The sequence below is a fragment of the Hippoglossus stenolepis genome, chromosome 7 (assembly GCF_022539355.2).
Source record: "Hippoglossus stenolepis isolate QCI-W04-F060 chromosome 7, HSTE1.2, whole genome shotgun sequence".
Classification (NCBI taxonomy): Eukaryota; Metazoa; Chordata; class Actinopteri; order Pleuronectiformes; family Pleuronectidae; genus Hippoglossus; species Hippoglossus stenolepis.
The window spans coordinates 20,902,680-20,919,261 of record NC_061489.1 but is presented as its reverse complement, the minus strand read 5'-3'; the positions used below and the strand labels follow the sequence as shown (position 1 = coordinate 20,919,261).

The window sequence follows — 16,582 nt, the reverse complement described above, 5'->3', positions numbered from 1 at the left end:
TCCGTTGGTATTTTTTCTAACTGCGATGCAAATTTCCCTTCAAATGCTTCATATCTTTAAAATCTGTACAACCTAAGCTAAAACGGTATTTATGTCAATAAAACATAGTAATAATAGCAATGAAACAGTGTTATAAATTCAAATATTGAATATTTATAGTATAATATATACATTTTATACCTGGCAGTTTTTTTCATCAGATTTTGCTGATATCAATTCAAAAAACACTTCTTAACACTTGATATGTTACTTTACATTATTTCTGCTCCTCTCCTGCTCCTCTCTGCCAACTATCGTCTTCACAAGTGTACAACATGTTGAGTCAGAGGACGGAGGCCTTGGCTTTCTGTTGCCAAAAGAATACATTTTCTAACTTTGATGGATTTTTGTAATTTTAGATTGATTTGACCAAGATAATGGAAGCAACAATCCCCTGCAGCCATTTTGGGTGGACTGCACATAACGAGACAGAATGATGTCATCACAAGTATATAACATGATAGGTATCCCCTACAAAAATAATGGACGTTTTAGCTATTTTGGTTTTTATTTTAGATACATTTAAACAGGATCATGCATACAACAATGTCCCACAGCCAGTCAGGGGCTGCCTGCGGGATGTCCAGTTTCAGAGGGTTAAACACTGGCCTGAAAAAAACAAAACAAACAAACCTGTCATTAGCTGTCATGATAAGTTTCTTTACTTAAGCACAAGTCACCACCCTTTAATCTCCGGAAGCTGCCTGGATCCTTTCAGCCTTTTGCCAACACGCTAATCCAATGAACCACCTATATCGATGTGATGTCTTGCATAACAAGGCTAGAATAGCCAACCCATGTTTTCCCCTGTGACCAAATTACCACAGGGGGTGGTTTAATTTTAGCCCTAGAGCACGTGCTAAGGAGAGGAACTGTCAAGAAATGATAGTTGGAAGAAGCAATGATTGGCAGTCACTCTCGTAATTCTGTATGAAGTCAAGTGGATCATTACATTAACCAGCACTGTAATTTAAGACTCCAGGTTTGTGTATAAAGAGTTAAAAAGTGCAGAGTAAGGCGAGAAAGAGAAGAGCAGATCGTGAGAAAGTGGGAAGTGTGACTTTGAAGATCGAGCCTGCCTACTACTTTATTTCCTCTTGACTTGACATGACAAGGAGGAAATACTGTCGGCAGGGGGATGGGGGCGCAGATTGCGACTGGGGCATCCGGTTGGGACTCTAGTTACAGTATCCCATGACACTGCGTTTTGTTGTTGTTGTTGATGTTTCAAGCCACCAGCTTCCCTTGCTCCCCCTCCCTCCGTGTCTTTGAACGGCACTTTCCATTTTTAAACTGTAGGGTTTATTTGCAGTCATGGAAGCTATGCTTTGCCTGCCCTTACCTCATATCCCCTAAAACCACCACTACGGGGGGCTAGGGAAGGCCATCCAGCACCTACTCGGTCACATGCATGCAATTTGAGAGTCTAGGAATACTGTTGAGTTATGCGTTTTACAGGAGTGCTCTCTTGGCAGTGCAAAGGACACTAATCTTGACACATCAATTAAAATAAGAATACAGGGAAATGTGAAACTCAGGAACTCTCATAAACATCTCTATAGGTTTGTCAGATATTTCAACTTAAAATGTTACTTTAGTTTGATAGAACTAGATTTATTTCCCAGCCTGTCCAACTCCACATCAGTTAAGGAGATGTCTGTCTCAAACATGAATTGACATATAAAGGAATAAGGCTTTTTGCATTATTTCTTCAGTTTTCAAAGTAAGGGAAAACAGTTGTCTTAACTGTTAGACTGCTAACTCTAACTCTATCATTTACTGAAGGTGTGCTGAGCATTTACCCAGAGTTGACACAAAATTATTTGACACCTTGTCAAAGAAGTAATGCATGTAGCTCTATTTTATGAAAATGGGCGACCAAATAGTTGAGTGTAAACTTTGTCAATAGCAGTTTTCTTATCACAGCTCAATAAGCAACCAATGACACATCATCTAATAACAGGGAGATAACTTGTATATGTTAGGATGCTCCATATGTTTGGCCCATTACTGATTTAATCTGCTGCGAATACAATCTTGAAAATATTATCTTCGATCAATTGATTGGCTGAAGAGTAGGTAGGATTTTAGCCCATATATGACTGTTAAGTTATCATTTTTACAGCCTTAAGTAACTTAAGGACAGCTTACTGGGTCATTAGGAAGATACTGTGGTTTTACATCCACTGGATCATGCCTGACTAGTCCTTGTGCATCTTTGCAAATCATTCTGTCCAAAAGATTGATTATTTGGTGTGTTTTCTATTTTGTATTCTGCACTGCAGTAAGCAGCTTCAAGCTACAGCAGAGGCTTGAGATATTCTTGACATATCCCAAGACATTATTTTTACACGACGCAGCACCTCTTCTGCATGGAGAACATGTCTGTGTTTTTAGTCCTACAACATCTGAGGGATGCCCTGTCCAGCTCAGTTACTCCGGTTAACAAAGTAGGAGGCAGAAACCAGTTGGTAAACAAAAACGATGGTGTGTGGTTGTTGAAGAAGATGGAAAAAATCTGTTACATGCGACCCACGTACAAAGCTGATTGGATGTGTTGATTTAGCCAACGCAGCTCCATCCTACTTTGTTGAACTTGGTGGGAGCAGAGCAGCGCCTTGATTTTCCAGGGTTGGAAAAGCTGAACTGTGCTGATTCGTGGCGACTATTATGCATTTTTTATCATCAAGAAGTCAGGATAAAATAGATTAATAAATGGAGGAATGAATGAGCTCAGTTGTCATCAAAACAAATTGGGTCTGAGGATTTGTTTTAGGATATTTATGTCAACCTAGTGATGTTGTATTTTAAGAATACACATTAAGAAAAATGCCTATTATTCAAAATCACAGCTGGGTAAAGGTTTTGCATGTATAGTTTCTGTCACCTCATGGCTGTGGCTGAACCACAGAGCTAAGCATTATCTACTGTTGCCAGCAGGATGTTACCCGTGACAGGAAATTCCCAGCTTTAATGGCAACACATTTCCAGCAACAAGGCTTCCTGGAAAATCCTCAAGGGGACAATCACTGAATTGTAAAATTCAAATGGACTACGGACATTTCCTGAATTTTCCACCAGGGTTTGTGTTGTTATCGTAACGCAGCTGTATTCACACATATTAAACCCAACTTGAATGTTGACAACTTGACAAACGTCCAAGTTTCACTTATCCTGCTCAGATAAATCTCTTTTTTGGTCTATTTGTAATACAGCAGGTGATTCCTTGCATTGATAGATGCAAGGGTTTAATTTGGCATTTTACTATGGAGGTGATAGTAAGAGATATATTGTCAGTGTCATATCATTTGGCAAGCCCACTGATCGCCCACTGACCTATTTTCCAAAGCACCTTCTCACTCTATTAAAACATGAAATTGAGCATTATATTAACATCAGATTATTGCTCCAGAGCAAGTGTCTCTGCAATGTGTTGTTTAGGCTGCTATCAACAGTTTGACTAATAAATTGTGTATTCCATTGTATATGCAGTGAAAATCAGAACACTATGAAAGATCACAAATCCTATAATAATGAATCTTTGTATAATATGTTGTATATCTAAAGCCTTTAAATGTTGACTCTATTCTTCATAGTTTTCCCTCTGTGTAGAAATGACTGACTTGCCTTTTACAGACTCATTACATTTTGACACGCACCGACTCAAGCATGTCACAACACTTTTTCATCTTAATTTTGGAATGCTCAAAGCAGATTCTTTTTTCCCTCACAGAGAATCTTTTCTCCCCTTTCTGCAGGATATGAAAAGACCGAGGACACAACAGAAAAGACGTCCTTAGCTGACCAAGAAGATGCCCGAATGATATACCTCAACCAGCCGCAGTTCACCAAGTTTTGCTGCAATCGAGTCAGGTAAGGAGATGTTGTGTTTATGGAAAATTAGGGAAATATTAATGTATCGTGTGAACTGAACAAATTAAATAAACACTGTTTGGTTAATAGCTTCAGTGTGTGGCCATAACCAGGGTATTAAGTATTATCGACTTTCCTGCATATCATGATACATTGGATGACAGTGTGCTTGGCAACTTAACTAACAGGGAAATGTTGATGCAAGTCTAGTGTTGGCGAAGCCCTTGTAGCAGCCCTTTGTATCCCCCTAGCAGTGGTAATGCTAGACCCTGATGAAAGTTCTCGGTCTGAGGTGGTCTGAGGTGGTCTGTGTGGTGGTTGGTACCCGCTAAAATGCATACTTGCCGTCTTCCATGCCACTTACTTACCTATTAGGCTGGACATAGTGCTATTTGTTGCCTTGTTTGTGTGCTGGGAAACATCGTTGGCGTGGTAATGGCGACCCAGAAGCCATCAGTGCTTTTCATGGTGACCTGCAGCATAACTTGCCGCTTTACCTTCAACCTCACATTAACCTTCAGAGTTACAGGCAAAACAGTATGCTTTGACTGTGAAGCAGCTCCTTAAATGTCAGCCTGAGGAGATTGCCTGGTAGCAAATTATTTTTATTTTTTATAGTTTGAACTCTTGCCTTCTCTGGTTTGACAACAAAGAGGAATTTAATGGCAGTCTGAACTGTATTTTACCATTTTAAAATAATCTCATATTCAACATACGACTTTTGAAGACATGACAGTCAGACAGTGTACACTGCAGTGTTTCTGATGTGGGTAGCCACTACTGCTCCACAGGTAACAGCCTCCTTAACCGTATGATATCTGATAAGTAGCTTTCAAGATTGGTATCACCAGCAGTGCATTAGTCCAGATCTTGCAGTCCGGCCTTTATCCTGTTGTTCCTCTCGGAGGCGTGCAGTGCTTTTAGCATTAAAGGTCAAGATTTTTGCATCAAGCCGTTCTGTCAAGGAACATTATTGTTAGTGTTCCTGCTGCATGAGCAGTTTGAGATATATACAGTACGTGCTTACACAAACACAGCCATAAACTGGATGGTATTAATAAATGAATAGAGACTATGAATGCAAGTGTGCTAATGGCCATTCCATTTGTTAAGCCAGCTTCATGTACGTAAAGAACGCAGATATCTTCTTTACTCCACTTTGTTTCCTGGAATTATTCAACTGTATGAAAACTGATGCTTATTCTACATTACTTTAGCTCTTCTTTTTAATATCTTGTTAATTAGTTAGTTAGGTAGAAACCCTGTGAGCATGATCTACTCAATACATGAGTTTTACTTCTAATTTGATCAATTATTAACGGACACTGATGACTTTGCTTCTGCAATCAAGACTTTATATGTGAGCATTATTCGCCTGTAGTAGATGGTTAATGGTTAAATTATATTGCACCAGAGGATAATAAGTCATAATACTTTTACTATCAAACAGCACCCCTGCCTTTTTTCGAAATAAAAGTTTAGTACATTTTTGCGACCTTACTAGAGACAGTCATTAATTCAATAGTTGATCTGCCCCAACGGAAAAATACAAACAAATACTACTCGAGTCTCATGCAACTGAAACTCATCTTGTTAACATGACAAACACAAAAAAGTAAGCCGGATGAAATTGAATATTCTGAACTTATTATGATAATAGAATATTATCACAAAGATATGATGACAGTTGTCCAATGAATGCTGGAGGGGGTGCATGTTAGCAGGAACGTCCCATGTTGATCATATTCAGATTCCCTGGACTTTTATTTGATTAACAAGCAATAACACTGAAATAATAAAGAGTTACTGTAATAAATTGTTTGATTGCTTGCAGCACAGCTTTTACAGATACAAATAATTACAGCAGGCACAGTTAACTGCATGCCAGCTTGTATGTTAATGTCTTTTCAAGCAGCTTTTGTTTCAAGACCCACCAGTTCTTGGATGTGACTATAATGCATTCACGCTGGGTCTTTTTAAATGATTTCAGAGAGTGTTACTGCAGTATTTCAGTACACAGATCGTAGATGACAAAGAGTTCCTCTTTCATTTGTCCTTGTAGTTCCGAATGTGCCCAAACATTCGCCGCAGCCCTTGAAAGTCTCAGGCTTTAGGGCTACTCTAAAGATCTAATTTGTTCAACAGGATTGGTTGCTGTCTCAAAGTGACCTGTGGAGACACCAACAGGAGCAGGGTCTGTGATAAATGGTGAATCTAATCTTACAAGAATACAAAGATCCCTCGCTGGTCTCCTCCTTTCATTTGATCCAATTCTCCCTCTGCAGCAGCATCAGACCTGCAGAACACAACACACATGCACACACGTGACTCCTGCCTTGTAACAGAGAGGCACCTTGGTCTTACTATTATGTCTAAGGACTGCTGTGTATTCAGATGTAGTGGTTTATGGCAGATGTAGTTGTAATGTAAATGTGAATATTGTCTATGTTTCCTGTGGTAAACAGGAATGGCTTTACAAACCATTTTGTTGTTGTGTAACCATGAAACGCTGATAAAGCATGTCTTGTTTGGAAACAATAGACAATTGAGATACGCATAGGCACAAACACGTGACCCACATTCTCATTTACTACACAAAACTAGTATATCGATATAGACTGGGTTTCTTAATACGCCTTTCTCCTAACCTTATCAACATTCCACTAAGTGGTGTATCTTCCTCACCTACTGGGTGGCCTTTAAAACACATTTAAGCTTTTCATTACAATGGCAAAGAACAAATACATACTAAACTGAACATGACGCACACCACATACTAAACTGTAGCTATAGTTACTTAGTGAAAGCAATACTTCTTCCAGACACATCTTGAAAGGAAGGACACGGCAGGTCATTCATCTTTAAACACGACTGGTTAAACCAGCTTTTTATACATGTGATAATCCTCATCTAGCAACAGCTGTTTTCCATTTCTTAGCTCCTCAAAGGAGGTCATGTTTTCAATGGTATTTGTTTGTCAGTTGGCAAGATAACTCAGTTATCCAAGATAACTCGGATTTGAATGAAACTTTCCCCAGGGGTGGAGCATGACCCATGGAAGAACCCTTAAAGCAATTTTTTTCTCTCTTTCTTCAGCACGGCAAGATAGGGTGCTAGCCTTGGCGGAGGAATGCGTTATCTGATTGCCCTTCTAGTTTCTTTCGAATCGTAGCCCTCTGCACTGGAATCTAATCGTGAGGCCTAGAGATTCCCACCCCTAGTGATGACAATGTTGATAGATAGTGTGACAAACATTTTCTGATCCCTGCTGCCTGGCTTTATAACCAGGCTAACTGTGAGTAACTGGAGGATGTGCTCCTCTTATATCGTCTTTATCCTTAGGGCACTGCCGGGAAATAAAATGCAAGATCCATTATCATCCATTAAGGAGAGTTAAATGAGCTCTTCATCTTGCCCCACCTCTGTGGAAAAAGTGAGTGTACTAGAAAGTACAGGACATGGCATGCTTTACACTTCTACCCCCATGAGTATAGAGGGAAGGGTGGAGGGAAGAAAATAAAAGTGTTGAGCAGAAACAGAGGGATGATCTCAAAGGCATGATGACAGAGGGATGATAAAGCCAGGGCTTTTAGGATAACCGGCAGGAGAGCTTCCCCGTTCCTTTTAATCTCCAGGGGTAGACTGAGCCGGTAGCTACACATTAGCACAACCAGGGTTTAATACCCAGGGGGGTCACACTTTATAAATGTGAGTGTACTGATATATGATATATAAGTATTTCACAAAAGGCTACTGTACGTAGATTATGACTACACATCAGAATGAAAAGGAAAAAAAAAGAACACCAGGTTTCATTAAAACGTTCTTAATGAAATATCTTCAGTTGTATTGGATTCGGCTGCCAAACTGTTTACCCCTGAAACTCCAGCAGTGTTCTTTGTGAACCTGAGAGAAACAAATATTTGTGTGAAATGGCTCGACTTGAAATTACCTTCATTCAACGCATGAATTCAGTAATATTTAATGCTACAGATCCAGTGTTTAAATTAAATAATTTCAAATGACAACCTCGTCCTCGTTTACAGATGACTCATACATAAGGGCTTTTTTCTTCTCGTTGACATAACCAGACCAAAGACTAGACCTTGTCGAATAACACGAAGCTGGTCCATTCTTGACCGTTGTCCTGACAGCGCTCTTCACCAGGCTCCTCTGTGACGCTGGTATTACATTGCACTGCTGTCAGAACAATGCCTGGCGCTTACTCACTTGGCTTTTTCTCTGTATCAGATGGCTCCGCTGTACCAGGCAGCCACGAGGACACTGAATGTATAACTCTTTTTCTTTAATTGACTTCAATACACTGCTAGCCCACTTGCATAATTTCACATTGTGCTCGTGGGATGAGCTGTAAGTGGAAAAATTCAGGATAAAAGTGCTCGTCAAGTAAGATTCAGTCCAACAGAAATAAAACTGTGGTATCCCTAATGTTAACCTCCATATGCTTTGGCCCTTTAGACGAGTTTGAGGCTACACTCTGTGATATTCTGCTTGTATATGTGTGACAGCTCTTGTGCGCGTGTGAGTAAGCAAAGCGCTGCCAGCGGCTTGGCATACATCATGGCATATATCTTCCCCCAAAGTGGCTGTTCTGACTGGCCCTTTAATGCAGCTGTAAATCAGACTGCTGGAGGTCTGGAGTGTGGTGCTGTTCAGGGCTCCACCAGCCTCAGTGTACCACCATCACCACCTAACCCACCTACCCCACCCAACGCCACTGCAGCACAGCCGACATCGCTCACGTCTGCTGGGAGCTCTTTACATCCCCCTTCCTCCCAATTATTCTTTATGATCACTGTGTCCACTCCTCCTGTCTTTCACTCAGTTGTATACACCCGCACACACCTCTCTCTCTCTCTCTCTCTCTCTCTCTCTCTCTCTCTCTCTCTCTCTCTCTCTCTCTCTCTCTCTCTCACCTGTGTCTGCAAAAAGGACCTTAATGATGAGTAGAAGGGGCAAGGCAATGGTTATGTTAAATATTTGCATTTTATTAAATCGTAAAAATGACTGTCTGTAACTAAGCCTTTTTTTCTCTCTTGTGTCCCCTCTCTCCTTCTTCCCCTTCCTCCACCCATCACCGTGTTTTCCGCTTGATCCGCTCTCCAGCACAGCAAAATACAATGTCCTCACCTTCCTTCCCCGGTTCCTCTACTCACAGTTCAGGAGGGCAGCCAACGCCTTCTTTCTCTTCATTGCACTCTTGCAGGTAAGATATAGTGCAGCTGCTTTTTTCCCCTGTGCTGCTGTGACACATATTTATATCATTCATTAATATTAAAACTGCTGCTCGTCCCAGCTTCATTTCTTTTTTTACTGTTTGTCATAACCTACACACCATTTCCAAAGGTCATATCTGTAATCTCATATGCACACAGTCAAGCTTATACACACATACACACACTAGTACTTTATATATCCTGATAATGAATAATACATGTAATACTATGTGTGCCTCCTTTATAGGAAACTAGATGTGCCTGCAGGCTCAGTACACTACACTACATACAGTACCACATGCTGTGGATAGATTTAATTTGGTCCATTGCTGTACCAATAACTCTACAGTGCATTGGACTGAGGAAACACATACAATTAGTCTAAAGCCAGAGTGGCTGTAGATGAGAATGCAAATGTCGGAGGCAATCGCTCTTCACATTTTGCAGAACTTTTGTGTTTAACAAGGACGCAAATCCAAGCAGGCAAACGAAGGCCCCAAAAAAAGATCCAAAACACATTTGCAGGCAAAGAACAGATAGCTGGAAAACTAAAGCTCGTACAAAGTCAATCTGGCACAGAGCAAGTGGAAACTGAATGATGTATACATATACCACTATGTGTGTCGTGACATACTAGGAAGCTAATGAGGGAAAGGGGTACAGGTGAGCAGGTCAGCTGACTCTAAAGGCAGTCAGGGGAGAGTCTCAGGGTCTGTAATGACGAGCAGAATTAAAACATCTATGCATAAACAATGAACTAGATAAATGAAAGGATAAATGAGCGGACTGAAATTCAAAACCACGACAGCAAAGGGCCCCTATCCAGTGACCTTGACGTAGCTGCTTTGAAAAGCAGCCAGTGTGAATCTTCATTACCTGCCCTGTCAATTCTGCGACCTTGAATAAAACATCCATGCAGATGAGGAAGAGAAAAGATCCATTTCGTTTGAGTTTCCTTTGAGCTGTGGCCCTGGCTCTGCATTAAACGGGACTCATTATGCTTCTCCATATCTTCTGTCATGTTGTGATGTCGGATGCCCAAATTAAACTTTGCCAAAGTTTGAAATAATGATGTAAACTTATTTGATGTAAGAGACAAAAGCTCAGGCGTCAAGTTTCAGTTGACACTAGTTGTTTTTTTATACTTAAGCTCGTCATGGATTTCTTTATACAGCCGTCCCCAGTGGGCACAGCTCCTGTAATACCATTTGAGTATTATAGGCATTAAGTGTTCTCCAACATACAAATATATTATGTGCAGGTTTACTTGCAGGTTAACAGTCGTTGGCGACATCAGAATAACATTTTTCCAGCAATGTTAGCTGTTGTATTTCCCGATAGCAGCCATTTGCCTCTTAAGTTTAGATTTCTGCCTGTATCCCATACTCACAACTTTTTGGTTTGTTTGTCTGATATATCCAATTCACAATCTTAAACCATTTCAGAAACCCTAAAATGAGCCAACAGGTCCATGCATTTAATTCTGTTATAATATTGCAAACGTATTTGCGTATTAGCTTGATTGGGTTTGGCACTGCTCGGTTCAGTTATTGTCTCCACCAACCTGGAAATTTGGCTTCTGGAGTTACTCTTATACGCAGAAAATAATGCAAGGACTTTACTTAATATTTCTTTATTGTGTCTCTTTCAGCAAATCCCAGATGTGTCTCCCACTGGTCGATGGACCACACTGGTGCCACTGCTCTTCATCCTGGTGGTGGCTGCTGTCAAGGAGATCATTGAGGATCTAGTAAGATAAACTTTAAATAATACTTGATTGTATCCATAAAGAGATGTTTGTTCTTATGAAGACTTTTTTATTAATATACAATGTTATGGCAATGTTTCCCATTAATTATCTTCACTGTAGTGGCCCTTCATATTCTAATTTGTCCCACTGAAGTTTCATAATGAAGAGAATTTTTATTTAAATTCCTTATAACAACATAAGAGATCACTAAGTTAGTGTTGCTCCTCCATGACTGCATTGTATAGCTGTGTGCGGTCCTATCTGCAGAGCTATTTGCTGCGTGCTTGCTCGTGCTATCGTCTAGAAGTTTCTACGTTATCCACGTTAACAATCAGACCTCATAGATTCAGCTGCAGTTGTGCACGTCCTTGTCCTGGCATGCGATGCAGTTCTCCCTCCCTCATGAGACCTTATTTTTCACTCTTTAGTCCTTGTACGTGTCACTCGGAATCTGTTCGTGCAACCCGTGCACGTGCAACCCTGCTGCCGACATTTCATTTATTCTATTGGAAACACTGTCTTGATGTAACCTGAGACCACTCATCTGGCCGCACATGTCAGTGAGACCCTGATTTAACAACAAGCTTTCGAAGACTCAATGTCCAATTGTCCAACAACTTTGAGATCTTACTCTTCTTTATATTTTCCAATCCATTTTTTCCATTGGCATCCTATGCCACCAATCAGTTAGCTAGTTGTGGTAGCCACCTATTGGATGAAAGGTATCTGAGTACATGAAGTTCATAACATAAAATTGAATTCCTCGTGAACTATTTTATTTGTAATGAAGGTCATTCTTACTCTCCTCAGTCAATTTACAGTACAACATACAGACTGTCCGCCTGTAGAAAGTGGGCTTTTGTTTAGTCTCTTACTGTACAGCATGTCCTGGACTGGTCCCTGTGGAGACAGGAGACAGTGATGGATACATGACCCCAGCAGGATGCTCCCCAACATATAGACACGGCATCAGACATAGACGTTCAAATGCATAAGCACATGCTGATTTTAGAGGTCACAGCTGTGACGACTGCACCAAGAGATCTCACTGAGTCAATTAAACAAAGGCAGTTAGTACTAACGAAACAAAACCACTAACTGTTTGCCCTGGAGCAAGGCTGAGCTGTTACACAGATGCTTGAAAAATAGACAAATGCAATTTATTTAACACAATGTTATACGGTTGAGTGTTTTTAGTATACGATCTCTTGTTTAGTTGCTTCAAAATGTGTTTTGTTACTCTTGGTCCACGAGTGATCCTCTCAAGTCCATCTGATCTAAGTCAGTGAGTGTTGCATTCTACTGTATTGCAGTGACCCTGCAATGCGATCCTCTGTGCAGGTCCCAGTGGACAGTTACTCTATACAATACGCTTCTATCTCACGCTGAAGGGACCAGCGCAGCACTTTTTTTTCCTCCCAGCCTGTTGTGAAAAACATGGGAACAGAGTGGTGATGACTCCGTCTTTATTGCTGAAGGTCACCTGCGCACACGTCTGCTCCCTGTACTGCGCTGTCCCTCACAAGTTGACCTGCCAGGGCAACATCGACCCCCTAACTTCATGAATCATGCACTAGGGACACACACACGCACACACACACACACACACACACACACACACACACACACACACACACACACACACACACACACCTTACCTTGTTGCCGGCTGTCTGTGCTGCAACACACTCCCACTGTTTGCTCTGTTTGTAGCTCTTAAAATGTTTAAATACTTATTTTTTACAATATGATACAAATATTAGAACGCTGTAATAAAACTACAGACAAGACCAACATGGAACTGAAAACTACAAACACCCTGGTCAGAATTCTCGGACTCTGATATTCCTTCATATCTGTCAAACCTTACAAAGGTCTTAAATTTAATTCATTATGGTCTTTAAAAGATAATTTAATCAAGGTAACATTGCAGATGCTCTAGCTTTTAACTCTCGCTGCTCGCTTCATTTCCCCCCTCCTCTATAGCTGAGGTCTACAGAGGCCTGATACTGCAGTATTCATGCATACGCTCTGTGCCCCACTCGCTCTCCACTGCACTGTGATTACACACATCATCTAAATACAGTACGTCTCCTTTGCTGCTTGTCCAACGGGACAGATGGAGCGAGAAGGGCGGAGACACACAGGATATGAGAAGGACGAATGACAGGAAAAGTTGTGGAGCAACTGATATAAATATATTAGAACTGTTTCTACACATTTATGAATAGAGGAAGGTCTGTACAGTGAGCACAGAGAGTATAAATGAATGAAAGTAGCTGACAGCTACAGCACGAGGGATGATGAATGAGCTGTGTAAAGGTCTTTACTAGCAAACTTTATTTCTGGGCATAGTGGTGCTGATAAAAAGCTCAAACTATGTGACACAACCAACCAATTCAGCAGATGCTATAGCATGTTGCAGGGATATTTAACCTAAATTTGATTCAACTGGAGCCTGAAGAAGAAGAAGAAGGGTGGGTGCAGATGGCAGGGGGAAAAGAGAGATGGAGCTGAAAGAGCGGATCAAACTAAAGTGGACTTCGGACCAGATTCAGTTTGTTTGATGCTCTAAAAGGGTTGTTGTTCAAAGGGCGTATACGCTTTAGGCTTTGATGGGTCTGAGATATAACAGCTCTAGCATTAGACGGATATATTTGAGATTGCAAGGCTGCTAATCTGCAGGTCACAGGTGAAATCTGGTCAAGGAGAGAGAAAACCCATCCTATTGATTGCTTCACCCTGAGCTGCTCTAGTTTCTCAGTGAGCGACTTGTAGTCTTTCTTTTTCTCCGGAAACGTATAGCACAGCGCTTCAGATTAACAGATTAGCTTTAAAGTCATTATAATTAGACCAAATTTGAGCAAATCTTCAAAGTAAACAGATAATTAGCAGGGATGCGAGTGGACATGTCCTCACCTCAGCAATCACTCAGAGATTATTTAAGTGAGACGGACTCAGCAACACATTATTACTCAGCGTGATGCTTGTTGACAGGCTGTCCCTTGGAATCAGCTGTTGAAGTCACAGCTGACTGCATGACTGTTCAGCAGACAAGGAGGACACGAGGGAATGTAATTCTGCTGATCTGGATGTTGATGTGGTCTCACTGAGGAAACACAATATAGTTAGTTTTTACTCTGTACTTGACTGTAAAATACTTTACGTACGCTATAAAAGCAATAAAGACAGGCACAAGAAAATGTATGCCAACCAGTTCCCTATTTTTGGTAATTCATGAATTTCATTAATAATTTGTAATCATTTGGAGCCAGAGTATTGGAAGTAGTGAGTAATGGTGCTGAGCCATGATCACAAGATCCTGCTGATACACAACCAACCACGAGTCAGTCTCGGCTGTCAATCCTGACATTTCACCCTGTTTTTATTGCATCAAAAAAAAATTAAGTAAAACAAAACATACAGGGAAAATGAGCACTTGAATGTATGTCAGTGTGATACTACATAAACTCACAGATACAATCTTTGGTAAAAATGTATTTGACGTGAGGTAGATCCGTGTGACGTGGTCCTGTTGGCTAACATTAAGAAGGCAGAACCAGCCACCAGGGGGTGATTGAGATGGTTTGGGTCATGGGGAGCTGTCATATTGTCCATCTTTATATAGACTTTATAAAGTCTATGTTTAATGAAATTAGTTTCTATCTATTACATATATTAAATGCTAAACTGAGTTCACCTAGTTGTCACCTAGTTGTTGGCGGAGGTACAAATCGGTTTAGCTGGACATTACCATTACTTGGATTTGGGGTCTCATTGGAAACAGCCATGCTACATCTCTGTGCTGTCATGTTACTGTAGGGGTTTTTTGGATAAAGGCCATACTGCATGACATCAACGTGTGAAAAGAGTGTGTGGCCACAGTGAGAATATTAACAGCCACTGTGCAGTCAGTGAAAAGGTGTTATCTTTCTTCAGCTTGTGACTGCAGACTTAAACCTCCCTCTCTCACTGTAGAAAGTAGAGCTGTACATTGCCACGGTCCTCATACCGTTTCCTGCTATAGAATCAGAAGTGGAGTATATATATTCTCCCTAGTTTGTTTTTAACACCCTGAGACTATAAATAAAGATGGATGACATGACAGCTCGCCAAAAGTGAAGCCAAATGATCTTGATTGTCCCCTGGTTGCTGGCTGGTTCTAAACTTATAGCCTCCTCCATGTTTGTAGATGGGACATGGATGTGACAAAAAAGTCAGAATACATGTCAAATAAATCTTTCCCAAAGATGGTGATACATACATTATATAAAGTCTTTACAAAAGATGGACGACCTAACGGCTCCCCGAAAGGAAGCCAAAGCGTCTCAGTCACCCTCTGGTGGCTGGTTGCGGTACACGTCCTCGCTCACCTCTTCCATGTTAGCCAATGGGACCAATCTACATCATGTCACCGAAATATTTATTTCATTTTCTGATGCTATAAAAACGGGGTGGAACATCATGATTGACAGCTGAGACTGACTTGCGATTGGTCGAGCATGTGTATGGGCAGGACTTCGATTCTCACGAATTCATCACGTCTGTGTAGACCATGGCTTCAGATAATGTCAAGATGGCGGCCTCTGTATTTACTCTTAATACATCTCTCACTCAGGTATAGTTCTCCTCCAGGACTATACCTGGGGAAATGATCTTATCTGGTTTTCTTTGTGACTGTACTTTTATCAAGTGGTGTGAATGTTGTTCTTTTTTCCCCCCCACACAGAAACGTCACATTGCTGACAATGTTGTCAACAAAAAGGAATGTCAAGGTATTGTAAACCATTAAACATGTTTTGAATAGAAAAGCCAGTGTGTTGTATATTAAGTGTACATGTATTTGATTTGCCAAAAGACAAGTAGACCTGGTTGTCTGCATGTTAACATCAGTATAATCATCAGTTTGTCATGTGTTTTTGATCCTTCCTCATTTCCATTTCTTCTTCTCTTTGTCTCTTTTCTCTTTTACTTTCACTTCCCTCATCTCTCTCACTGCCTACAACAGTGTTAAGGAATGGCGCCTGGGAAATTGTGCACTGGGAAAAGGTATGTAAGCACAACATGTCACTACATGTCATTTGTACCAGTTCCCTCATTTGCATCTGGAGCATAACACAAGTCATTCTTTCTACCAGCTCACCATTCATTGTTCTGTTGTCAATTAGAGAGATCTCACATACAGTCTATGTTACACACACACACACACACACACACACACACACACACACACACACACACACACACACACACACACACACACACACACACACACACACACACAGCTTCTGACCCCTCCAGTATTCAGCTACTCATTAATCCAGTGTTTCCATGTGGACGGTCATTACACAGCAATGCTGGAGGACAAAGAGCGGCTTCCACTCTTCCTTCATAATGAGACAATTTTATTACTGAGGGTGTGGAAGAGGAAAACACATCCGACAGTGCAGCAATGAGGTTGATTTTACTGTTGAATAATTAGTAATACTACCTCGTCCATTAGAGGGTAAATTGTACCACTGCAATATAAACTGAATGTTTCCTCCTGCTCTTGGGGAATATGAGAGGAACAGAAATCAGAAAAGATTTACTGCATGAAGTATTTGTTGGTTTGCTCTTGTGAATTAAATTAGCAGCAGGATAGTGATGTTGTCATCTCAACTCCGAGGCTGATAATTACACT

General features: G+C 40.8%; 1 protein-coding gene across 8 annotated transcripts in view; it reads left to right on the top strand.

Moving 5' to 3' along the window:
- atp8a1 (ATPase phospholipid transporting 8A1) overlaps positions 1 to 16,582 on the top strand; it is a 98,294-nt gene that overhangs the window by 10,490 nt on the left and 71,222 nt on the right. For all 8 annotated transcript variants that reach the window (XR_004697199.2, XM_035161584.2, XM_035161585.2 and 5 more), the window contains exons 2-6: positions 3,798 to 3,912; positions 9,040 to 9,139; positions 10,801 to 10,899; positions 15,629 to 15,674; positions 15,908 to 15,948. Coding sequence is in view for 7 of the 8 variants with exons in the window: in XM_035161584.2 (XP_035017475.1) it covers positions 3,798 to 3,912; positions 9,040 to 9,139; positions 10,801 to 10,899; positions 15,629 to 15,674; positions 15,908 to 15,948 (401 nt within the window). In the remaining variant the exon portion in view is untranslated. The remainder of the gene's footprint in view (positions 1 to 3,797; positions 3,913 to 9,039; positions 9,140 to 10,800; positions 10,900 to 15,628; positions 15,675 to 15,907; positions 15,949 to 16,582) is intronic.